The following is a 27886-nucleotide window of genomic DNA, read 5'->3' as shown; positions in this document are numbered from 1 at the left end:
CGGTGCGGCGGCGGCGCATGCGCAGGCTCGCGGCCGCCTTCGCGCGCAGGGGCCCAGTAACGTGCGCGGGGGCGGCGCGGCCCCGCAGCGCGGCCCCGCACAGGCAACCGGTGCCCGCCGCCATGCCTGGCAGGAACAAGGTGGCGGCCGCCTGCAGCCGCCCCGAGCTGCCGGCCGGGCAGCAGCAGCAGCAGCTGCCGCCGCCGGCCGACGGCAGCGGCCGCGACGCCGGGGGCCGCTCTCCTCAGCAGCGGGAGGCGGGGGGAGCTCACGGCGAGCGCGGGCCGGGCGCAAACCTGGGCGACTGCGACATCGTCAAGTCCCCGAGCGACCCCAAGCTCTACCGGTGAGGGCGGCGGCGGCTCCGCGGCCGTTGGGGGGCGGGAGAACCGCGGCCTCCCCCTTGTTTCGTAGCGTGACGGGCTCTTCAGAGCAGGTGCTGGCCTTCCTGTTCCTTAATTAATTTAGTGAAGCCTGCTAGTTTGCCAGGTTTAGATGAGTCTCAAAAGTGGTGGTTTTTTTTTTCCCCCTCCAAAATACACCCATGAGTTGAGGTGAATATTAATTCTGTGCAGTCGAATCAGCTGCCTGGAGCACAGAGAGTTTCCGGCCTGCTCCGGGAAACAGCTGGCGAGCTCCAGCCCTCTGGATGCTGCCAAGCAGGGTATTCCCGAAGGGACATGGCGATAACTTTTCCTCTTAGGCAGGAGATTGCCCATATTTACTTATTAAAAAAAAATCTTTATTCTTCACAATGTTTGATGTGTGCAGCCAATGCACAGCCCCCCCGAGCCTAAACCCGAGGCCGTGTTTTGGACTTGCAGTGACATTGGTTGTCAGTGAAATTCTCTGGCTGCCTTAAGAGGACTGCCCCCCTTGGCAGAGGGGAAAAATTACTCCTTTCCTTTTCGTCCTGCTTCCTTTGCTGCCTTTTCCTGATGTCTGCCGGCTTGTCCTTCTTACCTCCTCGCTTGTGCTGCTTTGCAGGAGGCCTGTCTGTCTGTAAAGTTCTGTATAGAGGCTCCTCCAGCTTAGGAAACTTCTACCTTTACCACCTGGTAAACCATCCTGGTAAAACACCAGGGAACATGTTTGCTTGTAGCATGGAATAAACTCATCAAAATCTCTCAGAAATCCTGCTCTCCATGCTTTACAGGTGGGAGCTAAGAATCACTTATTTTCAAATGGATTGATGGCAGTTAAGCCTTGCACAAAACGCACGCGGATGTAATGCTTCCCTTAGCAAGGAGAATGTGGGTGTTGCTGAAAGTAAAGCATACTGGTGTCAGCTAACTATGTTCCAAATCTTCCAAGCAACCTTAAGTGCAGATGATCTAATGATGCTCCCTCCCCCTGTCTGCGTGTGGGGATATACACTGAATATTTTTGACAGCGATCTTAATTTGTGACAGCAATCTAAAAATATAGCACTTTTCAACCAAATTATCCTCTCAAATGTGCTGACCCTGGAAACAGAGGAGTGCTGACAGGGGTTGTGCAGAGTATATTTTCAAAAGGGATTGTCTTGAAGTGTTGCTGTTCGTGATGGTGCTGTGTGTCAGTGCTAAAACTGATAGGTTGCCTTAACTGAGTGTTGTTTACCAAAAAGTATGTTTTCTTGGACAACATCCTTACTTGGAGTTCCATAGGCTTGCATCGCTTGTTTTTAGTCATTTAGGAAATTAAAACGTCTTTGTAAGTATTTATCACACGCTGATATGTATTTCAATGTTTAAATCCTGAACAGTTATCACTGACATAAGGAAATAATTTGATGTGAGAACAATCCTGCTTCAACCTATGCATGATGTTTATTGGTAGCTTTAGGATTTTTTATTTTACTTAGTTTTATTTATATCAGTGCCAGTATACGGCTGCTAAAAAGAAACTAGACTACATTTGCTTCTATGTTCAGTGATTGTGTTATTCTCATGTGTATTTTGCATACTAACTGATGCCTATGTATTGGTTACACTTGTCCTTTTCCATTGGACTGAAACATGGAAAGAGTAAAGAACACCTGTGTCGGCCGGTGCCTCTGTGCAGTTTAACCCAGGCTGTTCTAGATTCTCTTTAATTGAAACCTGAGAGCAAGATCTGCTTAATTCAAAGGGTGCCTTGCTGCTGGGAGCCTCTTCTGTCCTAACACGCAGCACCCACGAGCCTGGGGATGAGTAATGAAAAACTGAAATCCTCTGCTCTGTTGGTATAATGGAGGTACGCGGCAAGGGGAAACCAGAGCTATTATGCAGAGCTGGTTAAACGGCTTCATGGCAAACCTGTCTGGAAGAGCAGCTCTGTTCCCTGCCCTCTGCTACTATGTGTTGATCCCTGGAAGGGGAATATCCTTCCTGGATGTGAACAGCAGGAGGGAAGCGGTGGAGACGCATGGGGACGTGGACGGTGCTCGCGTTGGGGGCTCTCCTTCGAGTTCCCCGTGGCCCAAAGCGCCGCGGATCAGCAGTGCAGTATCTGCTCTGAGGATCCCTGTTATGGGTTCTGCATTCTGAAATGCAGCTGCGTGACAGCCAACGTGTATATGGTGCAAACGCCCTCAGCTCTTCCGAACTTACAGCACGTGTGGATGCTTGACTTCGGACCCAGAAACTCTGTATCAGATCTAGTTACTGTCTCTAGTTTGTGCAGTTAGTCCTAGTCTCTGCCAATTATATGCTACTATGCTATAGTTAATTTAATAAAAATTAACAAAGCAACTGTGCTTTCACTTGATTGGATCAGGTTTATACAGTAAATGGCCATGTAGAACCCCAAACTGGTGTTAATGATCACGACACTGGGCCAAAGTGTTTTCTGTTCCACCATTGGTAAATGGTCATAATTCATAAACTTAACACAATTTAAATATTGGTTTCTTAGCTGCTCAACTCTTGTCATGAAACCTTCTCTACCCCTCTTCTCCAAGTGCTTTCCTGTGAGATTCTGCTGGGAAAGAAGTAGCCTCAGTAGCTTGTTTTCAGTCTGGCCTGTGATCTGCAGTGGCCCAGTAAGGAGCCTGCAGCTCGGTGTGAGCAGTTGACACTGATTTCATATTTTGAATTGGAATATTGATAGTATACTTGCTTTTATCAAGGGAAACACTGACTTGCTGCAATATCACAAATGAAATATGTGAGAAACTTCAGGAACCCTGGGTTTGGAAAATACACAATGCACCTTTTATTTGGTACTTAAACCAGTTTTGCAGACCAAGCTACACAATAAAGCTGCTCTGCCCAAGTAAACGAGTCATCTCCCTGCAGCTCTCGGATCTGATCTGAACTTGCCCAGACTTCTTGCAGGTTATGGGGGTGGGACAGGGCTGTGGGCTAACTTTGTACTGCAAGGCTTTGTGCTGAATCAGGTGCCACCTGTCCCTATTTTACCACTGCTTTTGCTGGCTTAAATATTAAAACCGTGACTGTTTGGGATCTGTCGAGAAACTTGTGCAAGATCTGGTGTCCAAGTAGCGATACTTGCAATCCCTGCTCTGAAAAGCTGTGGAAGGGTATTGGACAGAGTAGGGTTGTGTATATGTTTATATACATACACATATATGTGTGCATGTATACGTATTACTTCATGATAGCAGCATAGATGCTTTCAAGTATTTTATTAAGATTTCAGAAGAGTCCTAACATTTGCACAATAATTGTCCTTTTTCCTGTGGAAAGCATTAGTAAAATCAGATTAAATGTCTCTGGGACCTATTTAAAAGCCAAGAAGAAGATCCTGACTGCCACATAATAGATGTTTACATGAACTTGCTAGTGGGAGTGTAATAGGCTGATAGGCTACTAATAGACTTTCTACTTTCAGTAACATTCTCTGGAAATTTGTCTTTCCCTATTCTGAGTATACGAAGTTTTCTCTAACAAGGTGCTAAATAAATATTTCAGAGAGAGGAACAAATCTCAAGTCCATATTCCTAACCTTACAAGAAGAAGGGCTTCCATTACTATTCCAGGTTGCTTCTTTCCTGTTCCTGTGGTGGTCTGGTCAACTGGAGGCTTGAATGTGCAGTGAGTGGTTTGCTCTGGGAGTTGGTATTTGGCCCTATCTGCTTGTGAGAGCCTGTCCTGATTACCTACTCCACGTCCATCCTGCGTACAGATAGCATCCATTCACCCCTAAAAAATACAGAATTTTCACTCTCCTCAGTCTCCCTCTTGTGCCTTGTGATCCCATGGCTGCAACTCCTTTGGAGAGGTGGTCTCTGCCTGTCCCTGACTACCTGACTTCAATGCGAGTTTAGCCTTTTTCATAAATTTAAAGTTTACGATAGCTGCATGACAGTGATTAATTGAACTGTAAAAGTGATACATTGCTGGTAATCATTCCAACAGCATATTGGCTGATGCTGTATGGATAGAGCATAAGAACTTTAGTTTATTGGAAACAGATTCATATTTTTGCTTTTCCCCTGTAAAGCTGCTCATCATTTTAGGTAATCTTAGATTTTTATAAGGAAATCTCAGTTGAAGAGTACAGAGCTATTGTAGAAAACATGAATTTTCAGAAAATATGGGAATTTGCTTGGGAAATGAGCATAGTCATTGTAAATAATTATTCTTTCAGGTATATCAAGCTGCAGAATGGCTTATGTGCACTTTTAATTTCGGATTTAAATAACCTGGATGGTGCCCCATCTGCCTTATCTTCAGAGGAGGAGGATGACGACGAATCCGAAGAGGAAAGCGATGAGGATGACGACTCTGGAGCAGAGATTGAAGATGGCAGAGAAGACTATGATGAGGAGGACTGTGATGAGGAGGACGAGGACAATGATGGAGATAATGAAGATTTCAATGATGCTGATGATAGTGAATTAGAAGAGCTAGCTGAAAAGGAAGAAACAAGAAAGAGAGGTTGTACGGAAAAACAGGTAGGTACATAAAGCTATAGAGTGAAAAAAATAACTGAAACTTAGATCTTTTGGCCTGAAACTTAGCTCTTTTTTTAATATGTCTGTCCTGACTGATTTGTCTCATATTTCTGTCACTTTCTTGGAGCACTTCTTGAAGAATTAGTTGAAGAGGATTTTATTGAGTGTTGTGTTTTTTTTGTAGTCTGCAGCCGCCCTGTGCGTTGCTGTTGGCAGCTTCTCTGATCCTGAAGATCTGCCTGGATTAGCGCACTTCCTGGAACACAGTATGTGTCTGCTCCTGTTTTGTCTTCTCCAGCTTCTGGGCAAGATGAGTTCTGCTAGCTTTGAGTTTCTGCAGTATTTTTAGGATGATTTCCTATTTCAGCTACCCTGGAATTTATTTTGAATAGTTAGATAAGTTTTCCCCCCAACCCTAGTAAACACGAGGGGACGTTGTTACCTTTGGTCTTGTAAAATTGCAAGTCATTTCTAGCTGGAGCCATAGACTGCTTATCTCTGTAGTAAAGGATGATGAATTAGTAATACAGAAACGGAACCGCACAAAGCTTCCAACTAGACATCTTCTAATGTACTACTCTTGACTTAAAGATTGGTTATGCCTTGAAGAGGCATTGCTGTCTTAAGTCCATTGGAGTGTCTTATGCTAATTATCGCACGGGTTACACGATCTGTAGCTAGAGAAGGTGCATGTTCTGCTCTGCCACTGTCTACTGTTGTAGTCATCTATTAAATTTTGTGTTTTAAAATAACTTTATTAAAAAGTGTGTTATATCCCAAATTATTTAGCAGTTTGTATAGTCAAGCAGTAAAAATAGTATTAACCAGTTACTGAGAGCATAATTTATGTTATTGCCAATGGAACAGTTCATCTAACCATGTCTTCAGGCTGCCTCTTAGCTTTGCTGATTCCAAACATGAATCTGTTTCCTGGAATTTGGCATCTCACGTCTGCTCTTTTGCCTCATGTTCAGAAGAGATGCCAGAACCTAAAATTCAATTTATTCTTGGAATTGGGCCCTACCAGGCCAGACCTGACAAGGACAGTGAGTCAGTGCTTGGCTGGAGCCACTGTGCTGAGCTGCACAGGTGCTATGTGTGAACTGTGGGACAGTTATGGCTACGCTGCGCTGAATAGGGCTTGTCATAGCTGCAGTTAGGGATAAAAAATATCATATCACCTTCCTAAATTTGCTGCTTTTATTTCTTCCAGTGGTTTTTATGGGCAGTTTGAAGTACCCGGATGAGAACGGGTTTGATGTGTTCCTGAAGAAACACGGGGGCAGCGACAACGCTTCAACGGACTGCGAGCGGACGGTCTTCCAGTTTGATGTGCAGCGGAAGTACTTCAAAGAAGCGCTCGATAGGTAACTGCTCTTAAGTGTTGTTGGCTATTAATGACTGTATGTGTTTCAGTGTAACTGCTCAGTTCTTCAGTTTGGGATAGTTAATGCCACTGCTAAACCTCCATAGATCCTTGTACTACAACCGAGCACACTGAGCATGAGGAAATACAGTTTCTCTTTAGATACTTCACTGTTTTTTGAGCTGGTGGCTGTACAGCTGATGTATGATGACACAGAACTTGCGTGTGAGGACCGTATGTCTTAATGCCCGTCTTTTTGATGGCTTTACCACACTTAACTTTGATGACAGCAGAAGTCTTATTAGTTTATTCAATATGACAACCGTTCAGAGGGGAAATGCTCCCAGAATCTTTATTGACTCATCCCTTGACCTAGCTATCTGGATAGAGTGGTGGGTTTTTTTTTTTAAAGCTAGTTTATCAAGGAGGAAGAGCCTTGATGATATGTGTGCCTCAAGGGGATGCGTTTAGCAATGCAGGTTATTCAGTGAAGTCTGTGTCTTGTGCCAGGAGTATTTATCTTGTTCATCTGTGCTACGGGCTGTGTTGGGACAACCCCTGTACCACAGCTGTCTGATCAGCAGCCTTCTGTGTGAGGAAATTTCTGATTCATGGGCACGTCAGCTGAGTACGCTTGATGCTGCAAAACATGCCGAGAGAAGAGTAGACTCCAATATGATTCTGTTCTAATTCCTCCAATGAGGCCAGACACTGGAGTGTGCATGTTTTACCAAGCATGGTTTAAGTCCTCCTAATCGCACCAAATTTGGCTTTCATTTGCAGATTAGTCTAGTTTTTAGAAATTTGCAAGTGCAGAACCAAAAATGTTGTTGCAATCAATCACTGGAGCTCAGTTATTGGAAGGAAAACACAGAAAATAGGATGCTATTGTAAAATAGCATCTCATACAAAGAAGATAAATGGGTGCTGATGATTTCTGTTTATTCAGCAGTCTTGGAACCAAAGAAATTGAATGACATCACATTTCAAAGCAGTAGAGGGGAATAGTCTTTAACTTAATGGATTGTATAGCTGTAGAACTTAGTCAATAACATTTTCCTGTTAACCTTCTGCTTCAATAAGTCCGGTGCAGCATTAAAAACATACAGTTAAAATAGAAAGATTATCTGGCGTCCTTACACAGAGTCTCCCATCACTGCTACCTGTCCCCTTCTGTTCTATTCTCCAAGGCTACAAGAGAAAAGGGGTATCTGGAAAACAACATTCACACTTGTGTTAGGTAATAGAATTGTAATGGATATAAAAACTTATGTTTCAGGGCATAAATCAACCATTTGTTGCCTGGAGTTAGGAAGAAACTTTCCCTATGGTCATGTTGTTCATAATGAACAATTGAGGATTCTTGCATTTTTCCTCTGAAGCATCTGATACTGGCCACTGTTGGAGACAGGAACCAGACTAGATGGATCACTTGTCTGATCTGGTATGATCATTCTCAGGATGTGAAGGCAGGTGCCCTGCATCCTCTAGTATTATATCCTACTGTATCCAACCAATTCACTCCCATGTTATGGAGCAGGGGGGCCCTGCCTTTTGGTTTTTGAAGCTATCACAGAACTGGCTTAATCTTTCCTTAAGACTATGCAGTCCAGAATTATATATTTTGTAATAAGTCAGACAACTTTATAAACTAAAAATAGCAGGAGATGTTTGTTCTTGTATGTTTGTTTTTGTCCTAGCTTAACAAACATTGAAGAAAAGTGTATGTTTTTTTCTCTTTCATAGGTGGGCACAATTCTTTATTCATCCACTCATGATCAGGGATGCAATAGATCGAGAAGTCGAGGCTGTAGACAGTGGTAAGAGCTTCTTTTGTCTGTTTGTTTATCTCCTCTTAAAGAAATGATATCTGCCTGACGACATCGTGTGCTTCTTGTTTCTCCTTTTAAACCATTCTGTCACAGTTCATTCAGCTTGACAGAGGGATTGAACTCTTAGATTTCTCTTTAAGTTTCATGGATATTGGCAGCTATTTAGAGGAGAGACACTGAATGTAGTGCCACCACTAAGAGAATTTACCATGTCAATTCTGTAATCAGAAACTAATTTTTGGGGGTTGGTTGTTTGGCAGCAAGCAGTAAGACAGTTAAAGGAATGTATTGGTACTTAGCTCCAGCCTAGCCCCAGTGCCACCTCCAGCCCTCTGTGGAGGTAATACAGAGAGTGGGAATGACTCTACCTTGGCTCCTAACCCTAACACCTGTAATAACTATGAATTTGTGTGACTCTGATTCACAGAGGAAATTTTGTTTTGCATGGAAACGTGACCTTGGATTTTGATGAATGACTTTACAAATTCTTAAAATTAACAGAGTATCAGCTTGCAAGACCCTCTGATGCAAACAGAAAGGAGATGCTATTTGGGAGTCTTGCTAGGCCTGGACATCCTATGAAGAAATTTTTTTGGGGTAAGTGCTGCATTAATGCAATAAAAATGGTGATAGTACTGCTTAATTTTTATCTGCTTAACACATTTTAAGTCAGTGAATCATTTATCACAGCAAGTACTAGACTTGCTCAAATGTATGAGAACACTCTTTCATTTAACACTGTAGCATTTGGGAGTAGAAGCAGCTGCCTTCGTTTAAGATGGCTGGTTCATTCTGGTGCTGCTTTTTTGCTGACGATAAAGCTACTTTGCCTTAGGCTAGTAATCCTTGTAACTTTTTGTTAGTGTAAAGGTAGACAGATGACTTGGAGAACACTTAAGCTTTTTTTTTTTTTTTTTTTTTTTTCTTTTTTTTTCTCCTCTTTCCCTATTAAAATACCTTAGAAAGATGAAGTAATTTTGGATTTGAATCTAAGGAAGCTTTTGAAAATAAATATTTTGTTGTTGAGGTTTCTGAAATAGACCTGCACAGCCATGTGAGTGGAATAGAAGGAAAATTTGACATTCCTATCCTGGACCATATATCCTAAACAGAGTCTTAGATCCGTCACACTCATTATGCTGCTAGAAATAGCAAGAATAAATTGTTAGAAATAAATTACAAAGTGTGATGGGTAGTAGAGATGGAAAACTTTGAAATGTAGATGAAATTTCTGAAATCCCATAGTGGCATATACTAAAAATGATATTTTCCCTCGTGCTTTAAATGCTTTTTTCCTCCCCCATTTTGAAGGTTGTGTGGGTGAAAGAATAGCTGGCAGCATACACAAAGAGCTGCGTTGTACAAAGTATAGGTGAGCTGTATAAAGAAGTACTTTCTCCTCTATTGTCATAGAAATATCAACTGTTCTTACAATAATGGAGCTAGAACCTGGAAGTTTCATTTCAGTTATCATTCCTTTACCTCCAAACTTCTAATGATACTTTTTGACGTGCTTACTACAGAAATTCTAGCTCCTGTTAGTGGGGTGTGGGCGTATATTCAGCTCTGCTGACAATAGAAACTAAAACTGGCTGCTCTTTCCTCTATTCCACATACATGAGACCTCTTTTTTTTTTTTATCGTAATGTAAACTCTCTGACAGTGGAGGAAGAGGAATTGAAGGTATATCTGGCCTTGACATAGCCAGTATCTAGATAACTAACCATTTTTTTTACGCTTACAGGTAACGCAGATACGCTCAAACATGAGCCTAAAATGAATAATATTGATACGTACACGAGACTGAGGGACTTCTGGCAGCGCCATTACTCCGCTCACTATATGACTTTAGTTGTCCAGTCCAAAGGTAACGCCAGCTGTTCCTTGAAAGCAAGTTCTTTGCTGTCTTTGGAGTGGTTGTTTTGGCTTTAGCTTAGCTGTAGCACAAGCCATTCAGTAGATTGCCCTGTCCTGCAGGAGGTGTTTATATGTAGATTTTTAGCTTGTTTTCCAAATGAAAGGAGGCTCATACAATTGTGCTGTGTTGCTGTCATCCTGCCACTTCTCGAGAAACTCTTAACTGAAGGAGATGAATGGGTTCCAGGTTAACATGAGGGGTGAAGTCTCAAAGGTATACTTTTAAACAAAGGCTTGTAGGAACCTGGGATCTTATCACTTAAATGACTTAATACTGCTTCTTTTCCTGCAATCAGCAGTGAACCTGCACAGAAGATGATGGAGAAACTGACACTTGGATGTCTCAGTTGTTTTGTTCTTTTGAAAAGGTCTTTTTCAGGAGAGGCTTTAAAGTAAAACACATTCCTGTACGGAAAAACGTAGTTTCCCCATAGAGTGAAGAATGCTGTGCATATGCCTTGGGTTTCATTTCAGCAAAACCCTTCAAACCTATTGCTACTTTCTTCTGAGACTAAAAAGATATAAATTGCTTAGAACTTACGCAGGTACTCGTGAGCTGAAAAAAAATAGCTGAGTACATTGAAGTTTAGTTTGTGCTCAAGTGTTTTGTTGAATGCCTACAACTGATTGCAATTCCCATCTATAAAAGGGAGGTGGTAATTCTTTTATTCTCTACCCTTTTATTTTCTGGCTAGACTGTAAATATATTTGGGCACTGTTTTTTCCTTTAATAATCAATTTACGTAGCAATGGATGGGACTGTTTCTTCTGGTGTTCAAAAAGAAAAGGATGGGAAGTGATAGCCAGGCAGGTCACCTTTGTGAAATTTCTTTGTTAAAGCAAAACATAACTTGAATCCTTTCTTTCCTTCTCCCGCTCCCCCCCCACCTTTTTTTAAACACAGCATCACTTTTTGAATACTTGTTTTTATGCACTGCTCCATTTTTGAAAAGTAAATGTCTACTTCTTGACCTGTTTTCTTTAGAAAAGAAAGTAGAAGGTTAGAGTTCTGAGCACTACAGGATTGTGATTCGGTGCACAAATTGCTGTGGATGCACTAGATTGTAGGTGATGGAATTGAATCTAGCATGTTCCAGTGGTTTTGTTAATTCTGAAGTTGGTAGTTCACAATCATATCTGCTGGTACCAAGCTTTAAACCCCAATTGTCTCAGCCCCGAAATACTGAAAGTATATACAGAAGCAGAGGTATGGCCAAAGGTAGAGTCTAGTGAAATTGAAAAGCTGGCTCAAACAAGCTCTGAAGCTTATGATTTATAGCTTGCTAATTTTAACATATGCTGACTTGCAGCCTCTTTAAAGTGACTTGACTGGTTGAGGTAAGATAAAATAATCTGTCTTAAATTTTCAGAAAGTTAATCTCTAACTTACTTTTTTTTTCACTTCTTCCTAGAAACACTGGATACACTGGAAAAGTGGGTGACAGAAATCTTCTCTGAGATCCCAAATAAGTAAGATTCTTCTGATGCAAAATGACATTACAGACTGTAGAATTCTCTGGGTACAGTGCTCAAAATGACATTTTTAATCCCTTTCCAGAGGTGGTATTTAATATGTTGTTTAATATGTGTTTATCCAGAAAAAAAATGAACTTTGGGAAGTTAAAAACTGTCTAATTGCTTCAGGAAAACTTTGTGTATTTAGCCTGCAAACTAAGTGCTTGTGTGGCACTACTTTGCAGTAGCATTTGCTTAATCTGTGCTGATGACTTAAATTTATGATAGAACCATTCAAACATAGAGCATCATTTTGTAATTTTTATCTCTGCTTTTGACAAAAATACTTTGCAGCAAAATAAATTAAGGTGGCATGTTGAAAAGGATGTTAAGAGTCATTTTACAGTGACAAATAATTAAGATTTGGTCTATTTTTCATAATTTGTTCTGATGTGGGGTCCAAAGTGGGATTTCTGCAAAAACCTTTCCTAACTCGAAGAGCATTTTGTTTCCCCTTTCATTTTCCAGTTTTGCAAGATTCTTATTTCTGTGGTGGGAATGCACTTGGGCAAGTCTAATGCCCCAGAGTGCCACATTAGTCTGTTGTTTGTGTGCCCAGCCCTGCCCTTCCCCTGTTGCTCCTCCTGCCACGGCAGCCGTCCCGTCCCGCGGGCTCCGGCCGGAGCGGCTGTCACTGGCCTGGCTTCCCAAGGCTGGGAGCAGGGCTGGTGTCGCTGGAGTTGTGAGCTGAGTCCTGGTGATGGCCAGCGAGCTCCGTCGTGTGGGCAGAGGGCAGCTAAACCACGTTCCCTTCCAGTCTGGACCGGGGGGATCCCGAGTTGCACCTTTCTGTTAAGAGGCATTTTTGGGTTGCCTGGGGTGACTCCTCTGCCACTTCAGCCCATGGATGCTAAGATGCTTGTGATTACCTCTGCACAGCCTTGATTCCTTGCCGCTAACAGCCACACTTTATTTTTCCTTTCCAGTGGTTTGCCTAAACCAAGCTTTGGCCATCTGACTCAGCCTTTTGATACACCAGAATTTCACAAGCTCTACAGAGGTGAGTAAAGCAGATTTGTCTGAAAGGTCTGAACACACAGTTTCATATTTCCCTTGTGTTTGCCAGGGATGTGGATACTTTGTAGACTAGTTCTAAGTGGTTCTGAATAATTTCTCTCTTCTCTTTATGCATCATGCAAAATTTCTTATCTTCTGCTAATCATGTATTTGCATTCCTTAATTTTCTTTCTGCTTAGTTGTTCCAATCAGGAAAGTTCACTCGTTGAGTATCACCTGGGCACTTCCTCCACAAGAGCAGTATTACAGGTAAGGTGGAGCTGTATTTTCCTTGCACAATGTTTATGTTGGGGATATCTTTACTGATTTGCACAACACATCAAAAAGTCTGACTTATCTGTGTTACAGCTGACTTTCCCTCAGAATGGGAATGTATTTAAAAAGAGTTATGTTTATGCAGATACAGTTCTTGCATAATTTCAGTGATTGGCACACAACCAACTTAACATCATTCCTCACTGACTCATATCAGTTGTTATATTCTGAACTCCCACATCTCTAGCTTGTTATCTTAATGCTATCGGTAGATGGAATACTTCTCATGAAGAAATAGCATATACTGTAGTCATTTGTGAATTGATTTGCATTCTTCCTGTAATAAGTGTTACCTCCTGGCATTTAACTGCCTTCTCTCTTCTTTTTTTTTCCCTTTTTTTTTTTTTTTTAAATAGAGTGAAGCCACTTCATTATATTTCCTGGCTGGTGGGACATGAAGGCAAAGGAAGTGTTCTTTCTTTTCTTAGGAAAAAGTATGTATTTTTTCCAGCATAGTAATCAAATGCTTTACTAAAATTAAAGGTGAACTCCTTTTTTTTTTCTTTTTTTTTTTTGGTAGATAAATATAATCAGGCCAAGTCTGCCTTACTATATTTTGTAGTGTATTCTTTGAAGCTGAAAATAGTCCCAAATAAGAAATAAATGGTTTCTGATCTGTATTTGTCCAGGGACTGTTGGTTCCTGTGACTGATTTTACCAGTTCTCCCAAAGATACCTTAGCTTTTTGACTTATTGTCTTAAATTCTGTATTCTAGATTTCACATCGTAGCATGAAAAGCTTTACATACACTAAAAGCAGATGGGAAACGATAGAAGTAAAGCTGTAATTTGCTAATTGCAATTAAATGTAAGTAAAGCTGAAAGGGGTAATGAGTACTTAACTCTTTATAGATTTTGGGCTCTTGCATTATATGGAGGAAATGGTGAGACAGGATTTGAACAGAACTCTACTTACTCCATCTTCAGCATTTCTGTGACTTTGACTGACGAAGGTTACAAGCACTTCTATGAGGTACGGTTTAGTGCTACTTGATTTTCTTAATGCTTTCCTAATGCCTGAAAAAGTTAATCAGTTCCTTTTGGTCTGCAGGTTGCCCATGTTGTATTTCAGTATCTGAAGATGTTGCAGAAAAGAGGGCCAGATAAAAGGTGAGAATTTGACATCACATCAGCTATCCTGAGATTGTGCCTCTCCATTAGCCTTTTGTTTATAGCATGTGCACTGTTTGGTGGGAAAGATGCATCAGTTTAACTGCATTTAAGTTTGCAAAATGTCTTTCTTGGAGCTTTTAACTGTTTTATTATGATGTGATTCTTAACTTTATTAAGCCGAAGAAGTGTAATGTAAAATGCAGTTTTGCATTGATTTAAGAGAATAATAGGGGGATGCAACTATTTGTGGAAGTCAGAAATGTGGTACTCTGGGGTTAACCCTTATGTTAATTTGAAAGTAGATTTTGACAATTTGTGACTATGTCTGTCCCTCTTTGGAAAGCAATTGCCAATTATGAAACCCATTCAGCTGTTTGGATGAAAGGAGGTGTGTGTGTGAGTGTGTGAGAGAGAGATTTGTACATGGATTTTGTACTGGAAAGAGTCGCTGTGGAGAAACTCACTCTTGATGCCTTTCCTAGAAGACTGCTTTTTTCAGTTTATTGATAAATGTGGTGAAGCAGTGGAGAAGTCCACTTTGAACTTTTTCTCGCTCCTTCACAGAATATGGGAAGAAATCCAGAAGATTGAAGCTAATGAATTCCACTACCAGGAGCAGGTATGTGTACTGTTTTCTGTTGGGGTATTGGTAACCCTGAAAAGGGAATCTAATTTCGTTGCAGATGGTCTAGGTCTTTTCAAAGACTAAGAGCTGCCAGTCTGCTGTGAGCATCAGGATGATAGAAATGCCATTTCTTGTTGTTTTTTTCTTTTACCTTTTCAAATCCTTGTGTCTGTAATTGCATTCAAAATGGCAGATGAGAACTATGGAGTGTCTTCAGTGATCTTCAAATACTAGAACAAAGTGGTGCAGACAGCAAGGACTGCTGCCAGTAATTCCAAATAGTGTATAACAGAACAGTGGATTTTTTTCTAGGAACAACTTTATACCAGCTTAAAGTGCATCGTTTAAATTTGTGGTATTTTAACAGAATACAGTTTCTATGCATTCATTAGCAAAATGCAATTATTAAAAAATTGGAATCAACTAGCATTTCTTAGCAAAAGCTTTGCCCCTAACAATAGAGAACAATTAAAACTCTTAGGGCTTAATCTCTTAGGGCTGGCTATGTAATATCAAGCACAGCAAGAACAGCTGTTGTCCTGCTGGCAGTTTTATGGTCAGTCCATAATCACTGGAAATGAGATTGTCCCATTTGAACTTTGACTTGATCAAGATGAAGCTCTGTAGTACCAAAAGCTTCGAGTTTGTCACCTTGGTTTTTTTGGATGCTCCAATCTGACCTTTTATGCTCCCCAAAGCTGTTACACTAACAGGATATGTACTTTCCAGTAGCAAGTCAGAAAATACAGGGCACAGAAAATACAGTTCACACTGGAGAAGCAGCCATTACTAAGAGTCCTGCCTGCAGCAGGACTGTATCCAGACCCAGAATCTGTACAGGATGATGCTAGCTGGTTCAAAAAGGCATGCAGCAAAAAGCTCTCCACTAGGAAGTCTCACACAGCTAAAGGACAGTCTGTGCTTTCATGCCCAAGAAGCAGGACGTTTTTCTTCTCTGGATGTCCATCACCCCAGAGAGCCTGGAGGAGGGGTGGAATTGAAGAGATGCCCGTGTAGCTCCTCAGCTTGTTCCTTCTGGGCTCCAGATCACTTTAAATCCTGAGTTGCTGGACTCACTTGTGTTTCCCAGAGAAAGGAGCTCATACTGGGATTTTAACTTGGCAGATTTAATGACTATAAGCATATGCAAAAGGCTGTTCTTTCTGTAAAGATGATGTGTCTGATGTTTCAGGATCCTCACATAAGTCCTGAGCATTTGGTATGGTCATGAAATATATTTAGTTTAATAGCCAAGACTGAAGGCAGTAACAAACACAGCTTGCAACCCATGCTTAATACACCTGACCACCCAAGCTGTTCTCAGCACAGAAAGTTGGCGTTCTAGTTTCCCAGTTTTGTGAAAAATAGCTCTTTAAATGTTTTTACAGACAGATCCAGTTGACTATGTGGAAAGCCTTTGTGAGAACATGCAGTTGTTTCAGAAGGAAGATTTTTTGACAGGAGACCAGCTCTTGTTTGAGTACAAGCCTGAGGTAATACTCTTCCAACTTTGCATGTAATGGTGAAGGGAGAATGTAAGCACACTGGGGTGCTTTAATTGCATCACACTTTATCCAGAAGGCAAATCTCTTTCTAAGCTTATCATGTCGTGTTCTGCATGTGTCCAGATGAAGAGTTCTTGGAGGGTGAGGCAGAGCGGGGCTGCATTTGGGCTGACGCCTTGTGCTGACTTGCAGGTCATCGCTGATGCCCTCAACCAGCTCACGCCTCAGAGAGCCAACCTGGTTCTGCTCTCCGCAGCCAACGAGGGCCAGTGTCATCTGAAGGAGAAGTGGTTTGGAACGCAGTACAGTGTGGAAGGTAAAGCAGCAACAGGAACGTCGGGAATGATTTGTACACTAGAGCTTTCAAAAGGGTGAGAACATAAAATACAACCACACAGAGAAGAGGGTAGATGGCTGCTCAGCGCTAAACTGACCTCATCATTACTCACATACTCTGTCCCGCTGCGTAACTGCTCTTTGTTTAGTGTCAGTGGACTCCATCTCCCTGGTTCAGCAGTGCTCTGGGAGGCAGGGGCTGCAGCATGTCCTCCACACGGAGTGGAGGAGAGGGCAGCAGCAGTGAAGGGTTAGCTGGATTGCTAATGCGTGCAGCCTTGCTTTGCTTTTAACCAGGGCTGCTTTGCTGCTGCACCAACACAGCGTTAGGAAGGCGTTGAGACAGAATTCTGGTGGACCAGATGACACTTAGACACTGTGTCGTAGCACAAATGTTGTGGAATGATGTGGAAATAGCAAAGTTAAGAGATGAAGCAACTGTTCTAGAGACTGAAATAATAGAAAGAATAATAATAGCTTTCTGTTAAACAAAATACGTTTCATGTTTTTTAATAGATATTGACAAATCCTGGAGTGACTTGTGGGCCAGTGACTTTGAATTAAATCAGGATTTACACCTTCCAGAAGAAAACAAATACATTGGTAAGGCACCTTAGCATGAATAAAATCTTCCCTCAATAGTTTATTTGAAAACTTGCTAACATTTTGATACACCTTTTGTTTCCATCTGAATATCAACTTTTTAACTATGCTCGTCAGCATTTATTTAGTACTCTTTTATTTAGAAATTTGAGAACTGACTGTTTCTAGGATGCAAGTTTATGGATCATGTAACTGTAGCAGAGCAGGCCTCACGCAGTCAGGGAGACCTACACAGAGCTCTAGCCACCTGAGGAGCGAAATTTTAATTGCTTAGCACTGCATGAATTCTATGTATGTGGCCTCGCTGTGGCTGTGAAGTGCAGTAACTTCCCTTTTTGGTTGTGTGTGTGTTTTTTTTAGCCACTGACTTTGCTTTGAAAGTTGCTGACTGCCCTGAGACAGAATACCCGGTCAAAATAGCAAGCACACAACAAGGTTGTCTCTGGTACAGGAAGGATGACAAATTCAAAATCCCAAAAGGTAAGTGGCTTTCTTTTTGTGTACTTCACAAACTGAAAAATAATAAAAAGAAAAGCAATGGGCCCTTGAGTAGTGTTGGTGATCAGTGGGGCCTGTGGCTGCTTCTCACCTCTTGTGTGAGTGCTGCCTTGCTGGCCATTGCACATACAAACAAGGAGGGTTTGCTCAGACTTTGGTGTTAGTATCTGTAGTCCGTTTGCTTTTCTTTTTCCCTCAGCTGTTCAGAAACTTTCCATTGGTCATGTCATGGCCAAAGAATAACCTGGCAGAAATGTATTTGGCTTTGGAAAGCTGCTGCTTATACAATTGCTCATTTAGGTGTCTATCTCTCTCCTCACCAGCTTATGTTCGTTTCCATCTGATCTCTCCGTTGATACAGCAGTCTGCAGAGAAGTAAGGATTATGTTATTTGTGCTTATCTTGTGAAGTAATTAAATTCTCATGAGCAGATGAAATGAAAATGATTTATTTTGAAGTGGAATGAAGTATGGCTGCCTTTGCTCACATTCTTGCACTTCTGCCTTGGTTTTATCTGTAGTTAGGTGAGGGTGGTTTTGCTGCAGAGCGTTACTATAGCAAACGGTCTGGTGTGTCATTCCCAGAGCAAGTTTTGGAAAATTAATGTTAGCAGCAGCAGCACATGTGCCAGAAGGAAGGGCCCAGGTAAGGAAAAAGGGAGGGAAGAGGCTGTTGACAGCGTTTGGACCAACTGTTTGTTGTGTTGACCTTGAAATTGTAGTTCTGCACGTGCAGCACTTCTGCTAATCATAGGCTAGCGCTGTCATTTGTGACAAATTTCGTAGTGGTTTTACTATAATTCTTCTGAGACCTGCACAAGGCATATTCTGGGAATGCTTTTAGAAATGTTTGCATCAGGACTTAGTTGGTTTGAATGTTGGAGGCTGGGCAATAACAAAAATTTGGAAGTACAGAAGTGCAGTTCCTTGCAGTCTCCTTCTCTGTATCTTATTTTTATTTCTTTTTTTGTTATAGCTCAGTAGATAAATAGCAATTTGTCTCAAGTCTTCAGCATAGCAGAAGCTTCTTCAAGTAAAACCAAGGACGCCTTCTATTCCTTTACACAAAGTGTAAAAAGCTCATTTTCTGTGTGACTGTGCCATGTTTTGAGCGTTGGTGGGTTACAGTACACAGTCCTGCTTTTTGAGAAATCTTAAATCGTGTGAAGTTGGAATCAGTGCAAAGGTTAATACAAATTATTTTTATGTAGTTTTGGGTGTGTTCTTGGCCAAGTGAACTTGGCATTCTGTATTTCCAGGTTTTCTGAAAACTGGTTTTGAGGCTGATTTTATTCAAGTATCCATTGCTGTTGGAGAGCTTTTTGTGTGTACCATCAAACTCATTGGCCTTTAAATTTTTTTTCTCCTATTCCATCCTCCTTTTGTTTTGACTCTGCCCCCTTCTCCATGCAGCATAGTATTGTTTGACACGTTTGTGAACATCCTTTCCCACAACCTCGCTGAGCCAGCTTACGAAGCAGACGTCGCCCAGCTGGAGTACAAGCTGGTGGCCGGGGAACACGGCCTGGTCGTTCGGGTGAAAGGCTTCAACCATAAACTACCTGTGAGTCCTGCTCGCCTGCAAAGCCCCCAGCTTTTCAGTGTCGGTGCTTTTTCTGCTAGCAGCAGCTGAGCTGCTTTTCTGACTTGCCTAGCAAATTCAGTTTCCATATTATTAGAATGACTTAGGAAGTTTTTAGTGTATAGATGGGATATTTTTAATTGGAAAATTGGCATTACTGAACGTATGTTCAGCTATAGGACAATGAAGAAAACACTTTTCAACTGATTACCTGATAAAGACACAGTTCTGTTCAGTTCTACAAACTAAAATTACTGACTTTTGCCTGCCTTCCTTCAAGTATTAAATGTACTTGCATTAACTCTAATGACTCTTCCTTTAAACTGGACCGCAAAAACTCCTGTTTATTTAGGATATTGAAATTACTTAATTCACTTTTTAAAACTGTTGTCCTTTTGAAACCGACTATAATTTGGCTTAGGAGTGTCTAGTGAGGAATGTGTCTTAGAGACTTGAGGAATGTGCCTTAGTTAGACTCTGTGGCTTTTTATATGTTGATCAAACAGGGATCTTTTTAATACATAAAAAAACAGGTTAGACTGGTCATCTTTTTGAAAAATGACTGGATGCTGTTTTCCCTCCAGCTTTTATTTCAGCTCATCATTGATCACTTGGCTGACTTCAGCTTTACTCCGGCCGTTTTTGAGATGATAACAGAGCAGCTGAAGAAGACCTATTTCAACATCCTCATCAAGCCCGAGACGCTGGCCAAGTGAGTCGCTGTGGGAGGGCCAACGGTGGCGGCACCCTGGGGCTTGAGGCTGAGCCAGAGAGCTTGGGGATCTCTGCCCTGAGCTCGGGGGCTCTCCCAGCTTCGCTGGTGCCTTAGAGAGCTCGAGGTGCCCAGCATGGGGTGGGTGGGGGTGAAGGCAGGTGCCGCTGAGCCTGGTGCATAGGGAGGACAGGGCGAGCACGTAGCGGTGTTCCTGGCTACCACCTCCCCGGCTCCGGGACATTCCCGAGCCAGAGATGGGATCTCTGGCATGAAACAGGCTTTACTGGCTGCCCAGAGAGGCTGCGGAGTCTCCTTCTCTGGAGATCTTCAACACCCGCCTGGATGCCACCCTGTGCCAGGTGCCCTGGGTGTCCCTGCTGGAGCAGGGGGCTGGACTAGATGATCCCTAGAGGTCCCTTCCAACCAGCGATCCAACTGATAGGACTGGACTTGATGATCTTGAAGGTCTTTTCCAACCATGATAATTCTATGATTCTATGAAGCTCAACCATTCTGTGATACTGTGAGGCAGCTCCTGGCAGTCTGAGACGTTGTTTTCCTCCCCGTGCTGCAGGGACGTGCGTCTCCTGATTTTAGAGCACAGCAGGTGGTCCATGATCGACAAGTACCAGACACTGATGAACGGCCTTTCCATCGAGTCCCTCTCGGCCTTCGTCAAGGCTTTCAAATCGCAGCTCTTCGTGGAGGGTCTCGTACAAGGGAACTTCACGAGCAGAGTGAGTAGCTCTGCAGCAGCTGACCCTTCTTGGACCTCGTGCTTGGCAGGTGCTTCAGCGCCCGCAGCTCGGGAGCGCCGTGCGGATAGGCACCGCGGAGCCCTTAACTGCCCCTTGGAATAGAGGAATTTTTCTTTAGGAGTTAGGGGGGAACAGCCAAGAGGAGAAAATGTGGCGAACATACACATATAGCCTGTTTCTGCCTTGGCCACAAGTTTTTGTATTGTTTGAAATACTGATTTATTTGATATTCACAACTTTTGAGGATGGTGCTACAGTGGGAGGCTTCCCTCAAACGACATTTTTATGTGATGTTTTGATTGCCAGCGTGGTCTGGGTAAACCTCCCTGCACCTCTGCTGTCCTGGCTGTGCCCCGCGCTGTTGCTGTGGCTGATGCTCTGCTCCGGGCTCTGTACTCTCTGTGCTGGGAAGCCAAAGTACAAGACCCTGATTGGAGACTTGGGTTTTGCTTTGAGGTGTCTGTCCTGGCACCTCGAGGGCGTTTGGGAGAGGGCGAGTCCTTGGGGAGGCTGCAGGGACCTCGGGGCCAGAACGTGGCTGTGCTCTGTGTGGGGATCGCGTGCTCAAGCGCTGTGCTCTAGCGTGTGCTTGTGGTTTGGGGCTAATAATTCTCTTCTAAATGAAACTTATGTTTATGCTTTCTCCTAGGAAGCAAAGGATTTTCTGAACTACGTTGTTCAGTGAGTACCTCTGACACCAGCACAGGTCTTTCTAGGGAAAAAAAACAAGTTAAGATCCTTTTTTGCAGGAAGGCATCAGGGTGGGAGCAGTATCAAAAATGTCTTCTCCTGTCCCAGGTGCAGAGCTGCCAGTGCTCCCTGGAGGTGGTGGTTTGTGGTGGCAGCTCATGTGGAACATTATTCCAGTTCAGGGAAAAGGAAAATAACATCAGTTTGGGCATGTAAACACCTGGGGTGTTTTATTGTTTTTGGCCAAGATGTGAGCTTGTTTGACACGTTGCTGTTTGTGCTCCCTTCAGAAAGCTCCAGTTTGCTCCTCTGGCCCATCCCTGCCCCGTCCAGTTCCGGGTGGTGGATCTGCCAAACGCCCATCTGCTCTGCAAGGTGAAAACTCTCAACAAAGGTGATGCCAACTCTGAAGTAACAGTTTATTACCAGGTAATGTCTTAGTTTTTAGTCTGCACAAGTTTATTCCTGCTGATCCTTGCTGATGCTGTAGTTGTATTTATGTCCCAGTCTTGAGAGTCAGTCTCTGGACAGGGATTTTACGGCACATGGTGAAAACTGGCACAGAGGCATCCCCTGGGCCTCAGTGGCCGCAGTCCTGCGGGCTCCCAGTCCATGTGGGGGAGCAGGTACCTGTCATCGCGCTGCTCTCTGCCCTTCTCCTCAAACCCGCGTCTCTCCGTGCCTGTGCTAGGGGAAGGTCGCTGGGTTTGGTGCCTTAGTTGTTTCCTCGTTGCCCTACCACTGATCTTGTGGTCTTGGGTGAAACGCCTCTCCTACTTGGTGAATTGTAATTTCCTTCATGCTGCAGTCCAGGCTGAGGTTTGTATGTCACAGCTGTCACAGCTGTCACCTTCATCTGGACCATTTCACACCATGAAATCACCTTAAACTCTTCTCTATTTTCATTTCAGTCTGGTGCCAGGAATTTAAGGGAATACACCCTTATGGAGCTGCTTGTGGTGAGTTGGTTGGTGTTTGTGTCATTTCAAGCAGGCTTTTTTTAGTAGTTGTAAGCATGGAAGAGTCTTGCATGAAAACTGTGAGTGCTTGGAGCAGTGCTAAGGCCCTGGGGCTGAAGGAGACAGAGGTGGCAGTAGTGCTCACTCTGACCAGACTGGTTGGGATGTTGCCCTGCGACGTTTCCCAAGTGCCACCCTGGAAGATTGTGGCCTGTCCTAGTGCAGTGGGTGTAGCTGGAAGGGTGGCGGTTCCGTCCGCGGTCGGGGTGGCTGCAGAGCGGTGTCGCGGCTCCTGCCACGCTCTGTGCTCCCTTTCAGATGCACATGGAGGAGCCCTGCTTCGACTTCCTGAGAACCAAGCAGACCCTCGGGTGAGTTCCCTCTCACTGCATAGCTCTGTCACCTGCCTTTGCTCTTCCCAAGTAGTTTCACTTTGGAAGCCTCTTCTTGCTCCATGGCTAAGTCCTATCTTACTGCAACTGAAAGAGCATCATTACACCTCAAAACCAAGAGCTCCCTCCACACGAACTTCAGCCTAGTTGTTCTGGATTCCAGTAAGAACTGTCTTCATTACCAGTATGCTGACTTGGAATTAATGAGCAGAAAGTTGTTCTGCTTCCCAAAGAGTTTGCCATCATAGAATCATAAAATCATAGAATGCTTAAGGTTGGAAGGGACCTCTAGAGGTCAGCTAGTCCAACCCCCCTGCACACACAGGGTCACCTAGAGCATGGAGAGCACTGTGGCCTGTTTTAGTAGCCACTTAGTGGTAGTTAAGACTCCATCAGAAGCATCCTGTATTCTCAGAAACTGGAACCAGCTTTTCACAGCTATAGATGCATCACTTTCTCTTTGAACTGGTGTCCACGAATTCCCAAACAGAAATAACTTTGCAAGGCTTAAAAAGATTTCCTAAAATGGAGAAAAAAATGAAGTGCTTTGATGGAGAAAGTAATGGAAGATGTAGGTGTCAGTTGTGCTCATGGAATGAGTTTTTTGTGTTGCTTTGCTTTCAGCTACCACGTGTACCCCACGTGCAGGAACACATCTGGCATCCTGGGCTTCTCCGTCACGGTAGCGACGCAGGCAACTAAGTACAAGTAAGTGCTCGGGGTCAGCGTTTCCAGCCTCCGCTGGCTGCAGCCATGGGGCCAGTGAATGTCAAGTTTGACGATTTTTGCTGTGCGAAGGGATGCTGTAAATGGCTCCTTTTGCAGCTGCAGAGGACCCCAGCATGGCTCCGCCACGTGCGGGCTGGGTTTCGCAGCAGTGACGTCCCACAGGGTGGCCAGGGGCTGTAGTGTGTTAGGTAGCAGGTGTATGAGACCTTCTGGCTACAGCAAGGTGGCAAACAAAGTATGTGGCCGTAGTGCCTGCTCTATTTTAGGTGAGGAATTATTCCTTCCAGCTGAGGAATTATTCCTGAGTGCAGTTTGCTTAATCTTTTCTTTTAGCAGAACAGGTCACGGCTGATTAAGGCTGCTTTTGCCTGACCTTTACATGCACCTGCTCTCACTTAAGACCCAGACGCAGTAACGTTCACTTGTTTCGGGCCAGCAGCTTCTATTCAACACGGGCAGTTGTGCATGATCCTGAAGGGAACGTGAAAGCAGCAGCGCTTGTATTAAATTGTGACATTCCTGGCACAGGGATTGAAACGAGCAAAAGTCTTAAGTTTCAGAAACTGCGGCAGTCCTGACTTGCATAGAGATAAATAATGCACAGATTAAGTAAAAATAGCACACTGCACTTCTGAACATACCCGCCCAGGCGAGACCACCACGTAGCTTTGCTTCTGACCTGGTTTCAGCAGCGACACCACCCTGGAGGTTTGTTTAAACCTCCAGCTAACTGCAGGTATTTCCTCCAACGACCTGTACTAGGCTGCCTTCAGTGTTAAAGCAGATCTATAACATATCTGCAGCTTATGAAAAAGCTTCGCTCTCAGTGCAAGTTCAATTAGCAGTGAGTACTGCTACCTGAATGACACTTGGAGGATTTAGCTGTCATCTGTGGAGGTTTAATGTTTCAAAGGTGCCACAAGCCATCACATCACATCCCCTCTTCCTATTTTTATCTGAAGTGATTAGAATTGAACCGTGAGGGCGCAGGGCTTGAGCTGAAGCTGTGGTGCTGCCCCAGCCCCCCGTCCAGCTGTGCTTAGTTCCCCACAGCCTGGTCCCCGAGGGCCTTAAGGCCATAGCAGCTACCCCCACCTTTAGGGAGTTGTAAAAAACCTCCTTAGTTGTGTAAAGTCCTTCTCTTTGAACGGTGCTCAATATAGCTCAGCTCTGAGCGCTGGTTCTTCTTCCTGAGAACAAGGGCGATGGAAAGGCTGGTGGTCAGTGGTGGGTGGCCCTTCCAAGGGGAGGGAAGGGGCAGCGTCCCTCCCTTCCCTTCTGTTTCCTTTATTGCTGTTCTGCTACTTTACATCTTAGTGTTGTTTGCCTTTTTTTTTTTTTTCCCTGAGATGATTTAACTAATTCTCTTTTAGTTCTGAATTGGTTGACAAGAAAATAGAGGAGTTTCTTTCTTGCTTTGAAGAGAAAATCAAGCATTTAACCGAAGAAGCTTTTAGTACCCAGGTAAAAAGTTGATCTTGGAAAGCTTTCCCTTTAACTGCTAAATGGTATTGAAAGTGGAGGATGTGGTTACAGGTATTGACTTATTTCTGAGGTTTTCTGAACAAAGGGCTCACTTTTGAATCCTGCCTCTCTGTCTGCATTCATTCTGTTGACATTCCTCTAGAAATTTACAGTTCAGTCTGAAAACCATTAACTGCCTCATTCAAGGATTTCTTTTAGTATCACTGCCTATAAACAATAGATGGTAAATTAGGATACTTTAAACCCTTTGAAACCAGTTTTCTTTTTCTCAAATGTAGGTTACAGCCTTGATAAAGTTGAAAGAATGTGAAGACTCCCACCTTGGAGAAGAAGTAGATAGGAATTGGAACGAAGTTGTGACCCAGCAGTATCTCTTCGACAGGCTTGCCCGGGAGGTAGGTCTGAATTAATTTTGAGGTACAAGGAGTGTAATTTTCTTTTTTTGTTGTTGTTTTTTAAAATAATGCCAAAGAAAACATAGGCACTGAACTTTTTGCCAATATTGGATTAGAGCAATACATGGGCCCTGAACATCCCTGTTCTTGTTTCAGGGCTGCTTTATCTGGTGGGATGTAGTTCATAGAGAGAGCACTTTGATTTAAAGGAGCTGCTCCCTCACTGTGCTCTTTATGTGTCATCCCTGTGTGTTTTGTGGGTTTTAGATCGAAGCTCTGAAGTCTGTTACTAAGTCAGACCTGGTGACCTGGTTCCAAGCTCACAGAAGCAGTGAAAGGAAGGTGCTCAGCGTTCATGTGAGTGTTGCCTGGCGCTGCCATGTGTCCCCTTCTGGACTGCCCACCTCTTCCCACCGCAGCCCCTGCCGGGAGCTCTGCGAGGGTCTCTGTTTTCATTTGTTAACTATCCACAATACTGTTCACTTTTCCTACTTTCCTGATTCACAGTAGCAATCAGATTGCATTGAACTATCTATTTTTTCAGGGCAGATGAGCACTGAAGTGTAATTTATAAAAGTTAGAGAATAATTTCTTTTTTGGTAATTCTTCCAGGTGGTTGGATTTGGAAAATATGAAGGGGACTCAGAGGTTACAGCTGCCTCAGAAGCACAGAATTCTTCATCTGGTGAAATACCTCATCTTACTTTCTTACCCCCATCCTCCTTGATGACTAATGTTACTTCCATCAAGGACATCAAAGCTTACACATCTACTCTGAATGTTCTTCCTTACCATAAAATATTAAAATAAAAGTGACATCTTGCCCTGCAGTGATGTGTAAGACAGGTGCTTTTTACAACTTAAACTTTGCAAAACTGGTTTTATTAACAAAGCTGCAGTGGTAGCTGAGATGAAGTCCAACCAGGTACCGAGGTAGCTTCCCTGGAGCAGTTTCCAACCAGCCTCTCATTAATGTCCACGTTTGTTAAGACCAGGCCCAGCGCTGACTTCGTGGTGCTGGAGAGAGGGGACTTTTCCCTTCCCTAGCAAACACCGTGTGCTGCTCTCCAGCTGCCTTGTGTTCAGGCTCTCATGTGCATCAGTCCTACAGTGCTGTGGCAATTGCTTACCAGAAGTTACATTTCCTCAAAGAAAATACTCTGCAGTTCTCCTGTAGGAATTACAAAGTGCATGTGGAAGAAGGAAAAAAACAAAACCAAATACCAACAAACCTTAAGGCTTCGATCTTAGACTGCTTTTATAGTTTTTATGTATGTGCAAAATAGACAAAAATGAGGTCAAATCAAGTTAATGCTAATTTAAACTGGAAGGAAAAGTAGTTTGTTTTCTATGTATAGCTGCTTTCTCAAACATTATTTAAATTCAGGCTAAATCACAGAAATGCAAAGGTTCCTACCCCTTAGGCTAGTTATTAGAGAGGTAAGGCCAGAAGAATTCTGCTCCAAGTGGTACAAATTCTGTTCCTTGTGCTAGTTTATCAACTACTTCAGGAACTAGGTTTAGCTACAATTTCTATAGAAAAGCATGTGCATTTCACATAAGACAACTGATCATCACTCAGCTGCAAAAACCATCTTGCTGGAAAGGTTTATTATGAAATAAATAAAAGTCCATAAGAGAAGTTTGAAAAATCTATTTTATGAAGCTTTAAGATGCATTGAGTAGAATTATCTATGGTTACATTTTAATTTCTAAAATAAAATAACAAAGTTATTTTGGGCAAGACACTGAAATGCCAAAAGAGTTGATTATCATACAGGTGGAAGATAACATTTATGTAGCATTTTCTAACAAACTGTCCATCATTGGAATCCTCATATTTACACATTGCAAACAGTAGCTAGATTTAAATGCCATCTTGCTTTTTGTTGTTGCTGTTTAATTATGTAGGAGCCAGGAATATTATGCACCTGATACCAATTGTCATGGCCTTTACAGTGGTTATACAAAGTGTGTACAGCCCCGATTTTCCATGCTTTAGAAGTATTAATAAAAGGGCTCCAGCAGCCTGAATATACTACCCTTATAGCAAAGTCCGGTATAAGTTACTGCACAGCCAAGACGTTTTCTGTTTCAAATAACTGCTTATCTGCATCAGTAAGTCCAGTATCCCTGAGATAGGAACCACTGTAATTGGAGGGCAGGTTGTCCCAAAGTTACATACGTGATAACGGGCAATGATCTTGGTATCAGATGTAGCCTCTGCTAAGCCAAGGCTTGAAGGTGCCAGTGTCCGTAACCACTTAATGTTTACTGGCAGCAGCAAGTCGTTTCAAGAGTGGCTCATCGTAAACCCAACATTCTCCATCTTCATGGAATAACTAGAAAAAAGTGAGACAGGATAATTAAGATTTTTATGACTACATTGGAAAGGAACAGTAAAATGCTACAGGTCAGAGGACATTGATGCTGTTTGAATAAAGCTCACCCTTGTTTCCCACGAGGTCTCATTCTCCTTTCTGGCTCTGGCTTCAGCTCTTTGTCTCTCTTCAAGCCTGTGCTTTGCAGCTGTAGCTGCATCAATGTCTCTGATTTTTAAGTTGTAGGTTACATCTTTCCACAAGCTTTAAGAAAAACAAAAAACACAAATCTGAATGGAGACTGCTTTATGGAAGCAAACAGTGCTAGGAGGTTGTA

The 27886-nt window shown here is 43.0% G+C and overlaps 2 protein-coding genes across 3 annotated transcripts in view; one reads left to right on the top strand and one right to left on the bottom strand.

Moving 5' to 3' along the window:
* On the top strand, positions 1-26058 carry NRDC (nardilysin convertase). Its single transcript, XM_088536627.1, has 31 exons — positions 1-346; positions 4576-4882; positions 5067-5148; positions 6096-6249; positions 7995-8068; positions 8582-8677; positions 9825-9947; positions 11410-11467; positions 12439-12512; positions 12709-12778; positions 13201-13278; positions 13697-13817; positions 13896-13954; positions 14522-14576; positions 15971-16075; positions 16280-16403; positions 16940-17026; positions 17387-17506; positions 17848-17899; positions 18937-19087; positions 19690-19817; positions 20395-20557; positions 21228-21259; positions 21559-21697; positions 22180-22227; positions 22546-22598; positions 23244-23327; positions 24722-24812; positions 25112-25228; positions 25496-25585; positions 25841-26058. Exons 1-31 carry the CDS (start codon positions 18-20, stop codon positions 26036-26038), a joined length of 3462 nt encoding a protein of 1153 aa, XP_088392753.1. The 5' UTR covers positions 1-17; the 3' UTR covers positions 26039-26058.
* An 809-nt stretch (positions 26059-26867) lies between these two features.
* Positions 26868-27886, bottom strand: part of OSBPL9 (oxysterol binding protein like 9) — a 56983-nt gene continuing 55964 nt past the window's right edge. For both annotated transcript variants that reach the window (XM_088536845.1, XM_088536855.1), the window contains 2 exons: positions 27678-27813; positions 26868-27570 (listed from right to left, as the gene is read on the bottom strand). In XM_088536845.1, coding sequence (XP_088392971.1) covers positions 27493-27570; positions 27678-27813 — 214 coding nt within the window. In that variant the 3' untranslated portion in view covers positions 26868-27492. The remainder of the gene's footprint in view (positions 27571-27677; positions 27814-27886) is intronic.

This window comes from Tinamus guttatus, unplaced genomic scaffold, assembly GCF_059628265.1.
Source record: "Tinamus guttatus ecotype Peru unplaced genomic scaffold, ASM5962826v1 Tinamus_guttatus_pri_ptg000044l, whole genome shotgun sequence".
NCBI classification, from domain to species: domain Eukaryota; kingdom Metazoa; phylum Chordata; class Aves; order Tinamiformes; family Tinamidae; genus Tinamus; species Tinamus guttatus.
This window is presented reverse-complemented; position numbering and strand designations above follow the sequence as displayed.

What these genes read in the sequence shown, in the direction of transcription:
- NRDC (XM_088536627.1), top strand. Translation starts at nt 18, where the DNA reads ATGCGCAGGCTCGCGGCCGCCTTCGCGCGCAGGGGCCCAGTAACGTGC. An exon ending in CCACAAGAGCAGTATTACAG is followed by an intron (nt 12,779 to 13,200) that starts GTAAGGTGGAGC and finishes TTTTTTAAATAG; the next exon opens with AGTGAAGCCACTTCATTATA. An exon ending in CTTTCTTTTCTTAGGAAAAA is followed by an intron (nt 13,279 to 13,696) that starts GTATGTATTTTT and finishes AACTCTTTATAG; the next exon opens with ATTTTGGGCTCTTGCATTAT.